This window comes from Zingiber officinale, chromosome 5B (genome assembly GCF_018446385.1).
Source record: "Zingiber officinale cultivar Zhangliang chromosome 5B, Zo_v1.1, whole genome shotgun sequence".
In the NCBI taxonomy this organism is placed as follows: Eukaryota; Viridiplantae; Streptophyta; class Magnoliopsida; order Zingiberales; family Zingiberaceae; genus Zingiber; species Zingiber officinale.
The window spans coordinates 126,436,995-126,442,675 of NC_055995.1; the positions used below are offsets into that span (position 1 = coordinate 126,436,995).

The 5,681-nt window shown below is 36.5% G+C and overlaps 1 protein-coding gene across 1 annotated transcript in view; it reads left to right on the forward strand.

Moving 5' to 3' along the window:
• Positions 1-334: 334 nt before the first annotated feature.
• Positions 335-5,681, forward strand: part of LOC121985865 (probable tRNA N6-adenosine threonylcarbamoyltransferase, mitochondrial) — a 28,671-nt gene continuing 23,324 nt past the window's right edge. Inside the window, exons 1-7 of the mRNA XM_042539560.1 lie at positions 335-428; positions 548-592; positions 1,599-1,669; positions 1,756-1,852; positions 2,306-2,396; positions 4,538-4,587; positions 5,349-5,539. Of these exons, the coding sequence (XP_042395494.1) occupies positions 1,634-1,669; positions 1,756-1,852; positions 2,306-2,396; positions 4,538-4,587; positions 5,349-5,539 (465 nt within the window). The 5' untranslated portion in view covers positions 335-428; positions 548-592; positions 1,599-1,633. The remainder of the gene's footprint in view (positions 429-547; positions 593-1,598; positions 1,670-1,755; positions 1,853-2,305; positions 2,397-4,537; positions 4,588-5,348; positions 5,540-5,681) is intronic.

Here is a 5,681-nt window from a genome sequence, read left to right on the forward strand (position 1 = left end):
TATAAATTACCAAACGTAATTTTCTCATAAATAAATAAAATACTCGTGATATCTTTTCGGCCATTTCTCGCCGGCGTCGTTGCGGCGCAGCCATCGTCCCTCCCTTCGTCGCCTCCGTCGTCCGCTTCACCAAAATGGCGTCTTTTGTATTCGTATCTGCACCTCGTTCTGTGTCTCGCTTCTCCTTCATCCTGAAACCCTCGTTACCTGTTCTTTGCATCAGACATTCGGCTTCCCCCTTCAGAGAATGGTGGCAAACCTCCAAACCCTCAGTCGGTCTCAGTAGCAAAGACTCTACCAGGATGTTCTCTTCTGTGCCTTCAGCTCCACCTTTCGCCGCTCGAAAATCCTCCCGACTCGGTTCCGCGAGGGACGATGTTGTCATGCTTGGCATCGAGACGAGCTGTGATGACACTGCAGCCGCTGTTGTAAGTTCAATATATTCTGTCTATTCTTTGCCTTGTTTGTGTTCTCAGTAGGTTTAAAGAGGAGAATTTACCTTTTTTTTTTACCAACTGATGGGAGCTTATATAATATCCATTATTAGGTCAGAAGCAACGGGAAAATCCTTAGTCAAGTCGTGTCGTCCCAGGTATGTGCTAAACAAATCTCCTCTTTTTTTTTTTTTTGTAAAAAATAGACTAGAAGTTGATCTCGTGCATAGAGAATCATTCTTTTACTCTATCACATTTGGTTTGCTTAACTTGGTCTGATGGTCCTGCTGATTTCCATGTTTCTTGCTGGAGTAGAACTGCTGCTTCAGTTTTTCATACATTCGTTTTTAGAGTCACAATAAGTTGAATGGCTAACTAAAAATTATTTGTGTGATGATTATGATTGGCAAAGCAATTATGTCAACTAGATGTTGTCATAGTGGAAACTTGGACAGGAAAAAGGATTAGTGATTTAGCTGCTCTTGTAATTTAGCTGGTGAGTGCTGAGTGGTTCTTCAGACAGGTAAAAGAATGGGTGTACAGAATTATAGATGTTAGATGCTGGATTAGTGATATATTTAGTGGAAGATGCATGAGTTGCTAACTTGTCAACATATATAAAACCTTCACAACCACATGGTTGAATTTAGAAAAATTCTTAGGTATCTGATTACAAAAAAGTAATATGAAATTGTTATGATATGTTGCGTGCATAGTTTGTCTATGATGTTTTGAACAAAAGAAAAAATATGTTCTTGCATATTTATGAGACCTATAGCATATAGAAAGGACTATATCTTTCTAATGGAGTTGTTTTCAGAGAGCATACCACCATTTTTTAGGTCTTAAATGAACACATTAGTTTTTTGGATCTTTACTGCATCATATTGGGACACTGTTGCAAGTTCAATTCTTATGTAGCTGACAATTTGTTTGTTGCGGGTTTTTGTAATTGTTAAAATTAAGTTCATCTTAGATATCTTATAAACATTGCTTTAATCAAATAAAGGCTCAGTTATCAATTTAGGCTTCTTCAACACTGAAGGCGGGAAACGTTCCAACAGTGCATTTTACATTTCCAAAACATATACGTTTATCTTACAAACTGTGCATCAATAAAAGTTGGGAATTTGATTATTGTGTCTGTGTTTAAAATCAAGGCAGATCTGCTTTCACGTTATGGAGGAGTTGCACCCAAAATGGCTGAAGAAGCACATTCACTAGTTATAGACCAGGTTTGTGAGTTGATTAGCTTGAACAGTTTATGCTACATGCTGAAGCTACTGTTAGGATGTGCACAACTTATGGCTCAATTTTACAGGTTGTTCGACAGGCACTTGATAATGCAAATTTGACTGAAAATGACCTTTCTGCAGTTTCTGTAACAATTGGGCCAGGTTTAAGTCTTTGTTTAAGGGGTATGTATGCCAAGTAAAATATACTGTTATTGGTCTTCCATATTCATATCTCTGGATAATTAGGTGACTAATTTAGGAAGGGCACATTTTGAACATCTAATTTTCAGTTAACAAAAGAAAATCACTAAACACAAGACACCAATAGGAAGTGGTTATGTATTTTTTAACAAGAAGGGAGATCCTTGTCTAGTGAGATTTGTGTAATGTCCAATTTTACATATCACCAAAGATATATTGTAAAATTTGAGTCACCAACTACAATGTTCCCTTGAGTCTGTTAACTCTTATGGTAAGGCATACCTATTACTTAGTATTTATAGAGAAGTTTTCAAATTAGTAAGTCCTTTTCATGTGTCCCTATATCTTGATTTGATGATAAACTGTTAGGTGCATCATTTATTATTCAATCTGATGTTGATAAGCGTTAAACTTAATTTGTTCATTTTATTAAAGTCGGTGTGCAGAAAGCTCGAAGGATAGCTGGGCAATTCAGTTTGCCTATTGTTGGTGTCCATCACATGGAAGCTCATGCTCTGGTTGCTAGGTAATAGGCTAACTATCTAAATACTTGTATTATATTGGTTTTGGCATATTGTCAGATCTGTGCAAAACTGAGATATTGAGCACTAGACAAACTTGTAACACTTGGAAACTAGTATCAAGTTTAAGGTCCAGTATTGTTGGTGTTTGATTGAACCTCTAATGACTAGTTTTTACTAATTGTCCAATTAATACTCTCAGTCATTTTAAGTCATGTTCTCATTATACAAATTTAATAGGTCCTTGTTCCAAGGTGTAGCTGACAATCATATGCAGAATTTTTAGCATTAATTAAAGTCTTCTATGGACTAAAGTAATCACTTGAGAAATGGTTCTTTTTGAGCTACCTAATTTTGTCATGCTATTCCTTTTTAATATAATGGACATAATTAATCGGACATCAATCTTTCTTTTCCTTATGTTCTGAGTGGAAAAAATAATTTAAAACGTGTTCACTATAGTGTATATTGATATTGCCAGACAAGTCGATTTAACACTACTATGAATAGCTCACATTTTAGCACAATCTACAGGTTTCAGATCCATTTGTCCCACAAAATCAATTTCCATCATGGACCTGACAAGTCAATACATGATCATTTTTCATACAAGTTTAAAGTTAATGTGTCAATACAGGTGTAGATCCTGGAAATTAACAAGAGTAAAGAATGAATGTTCTTTTCTGACTTTATGCACAGCATTTTAAAGGCTACATACGTGATTCCTCTGTGTTCACATGACAGGAAATTCTGGTAGCAAAATGACCAATATCGTCTTATAAGCTGCATCGTGAATTCCATAGGTTCTCTTTACTGCATGATGACATCCATTATTTTAGTGCTTGCTGCCAATGTGGATGCCGGCAGCAGTACTCATATGCATGTTATTCTAGCATCTTATCAGCAAAGTTAACACATTGTTGCATGCTGGGCTTTCCTAGGACTACTAAATCATGTTTCGTCTAAGAAAGGAAACACTGGTTATCCAGCAGTCCAGGTATTTAAAGTCAAAGCACACTTAAGCAAAGTAGAGTTGTAAATCTTATGAGTGAAGTATCTTATTTGGCCTGTGGACTGAAACTGACAAGAACTCCATTGCTGATGGCTGCTTGCTGTTTACTTGCCACTTGCTGTTGTTGCTGCTCCACTTCTCTTCCTCAAGCCACAATGAAAGTGAGGGATTTGGAATGAGTGGCCATTGTTGCTTTGCTCCTGTTTAAAACTCATTGCCCGTTTAAATCCATTAACCTGCTATCAGTTAAGCCGTGAACCCACCCATTAATCCATTAAACTTATTCCTAATTCCTATTCCTATTATTGGAAATAAGGATTTATTCAGGTCTCTTTGATCCAATGAACAGCATACTATTTCAATGAGGTAAGACACAAGCCACCTCCACTTATTCTTCCTCTTTTACTTCTCCTCCTCCTCCTCAGTGGTGCCACCATCATCACTTCTTGGTAAGCTGGCACGGCACCATCACTGTCATTCTAGCTCCAGCTCGGAGTGAAATTTTGAACTTTGGAGCAAAGTGGGTTCAGTTCCACCATAAGCAAGCATTAACCTCAAATTGAATTTTATGTTTGCTCTTAGCAACTTGAAAGGAGAGGAAATGTCAGATTTCAATGTATTTTCCTTTGTTTACCTCATAAAAAATTTGGGAGGAAAGAAATCCATCTTGATTTTGTGGAAGGGATTTAGATCCAAATTGTGTCTGCCCAATATTAGGTGAACACGGGCTTCCTCCATTGAATCATTAGTAAATTGGTCATGGGCCATGACTGATGGGAGGGGGAACTCTAGTGGTGGATGAAGCAGGTCAAGCAACAAGAGAGCTTAGGTGACAGGCTTGGGAAGATGATGAGGGACTAGGACTATGTTGGTATCCCTCTTCTCTCACAATGAAGACAGGGTAAACAGGGATGGTTTTTTTCTCTCCTTCCTCCTGAAGAGAGTAAATAGAGTAGAAAAGTTTTTTTTAAAAAAAAAAAAAGAAGGGGAAAACAAAATAACATGTAAACTTGAAAAAATCTCAAATTGAAGACAAATTACTGAGGGAAAATGGTTAAATCTATTTAGAATGATTTACTATATTGCTTTTTATATTCCAACATTTCATGATTCTTATTGTTTCTCTCCATGCAGGCTAATTGAGAAGGACCTTCAGTTTCCATTCCTAGCACTTCTTATTTCTGGTAAATTTATTTATGCCTGTAACTATGACACTGAACATAGTTTTGCTTATCTTTTAAAAGGCGGTCATCTTTTGTAGAAGCACCATATTTTTTGCTTTAATCAAGTTTCAAGTTTTTTCAGTGTTTCTCAACTGTTTTAATTTTGTTGTTTTGAATTTTGACCATAACTGGCTCGGCACTTTAATAGATTACGTATGGTGTCAGTATTAGCGGGTATGCACAAAGACCTATACTAGTGTGTATGCTTTATCTTCTATCAGAATAAAGATACATGCAAAGACATCATGAGAAACAATGCTTTTCAGAACCTTCTTATGCTTAACTAGACACCACGCAATTTGCCCAATATCTATAAAGCAGGAAGCACATTTGTTTAATTTTCTTAATCTACCAAAGCTCTGTCAACTCCATTATATTGTAATCACAATTTCATTGTGATTCAGTTGATCAGATTTTTTATTCACAAGGATAAATACAATTAGTAATCCTTGATTGCAGGATGATGATATGGCGGCTTGTGCTCAATCAACTGTACTAAATCTCTTTTCTAAAATAACTGAGTCATTTTCTTTAATTGTCTGAGCTTTATTTCCTACTTTTGATCTCATATATTAACATGTGGTAGATTCCTACCTGCATGCATCAATGTTTGATTAATAACTAATCATTATTCTCTTTGTGTACTCTTGCCATGCTGCTTAGTAATGCACACAATAAGACTTCTATGCACAATAACAGGTATGTTGTTGTTTGTTTCCCAGGAGGACATAATCTACTCATTCTTGCACACGAGCTTGGTCATTATCTTCAACTTGGTACAACAATTGATGATGCAATTGGTGAGGCATACGATAAGACAGCAAGATGGCTTGGGCTTGATATGAGAAAAGGTGGTGGCCCTGCTTTGGAAGAGCTTGCAATGGAAGGTGATCCAAACTCCATAAATTTTTCAGTAAGTTTCTTCTAATAAATTGTTCCTTAGTATCATGTCACTTATAGAGCAGCCACTACTCAATTGTTTTGGACTAGTTATGTGTTTTCAGCAGGTGGGTCAATTTTTGGGTACTTGTCTCTTTTCTCAGATTCCTATGAAG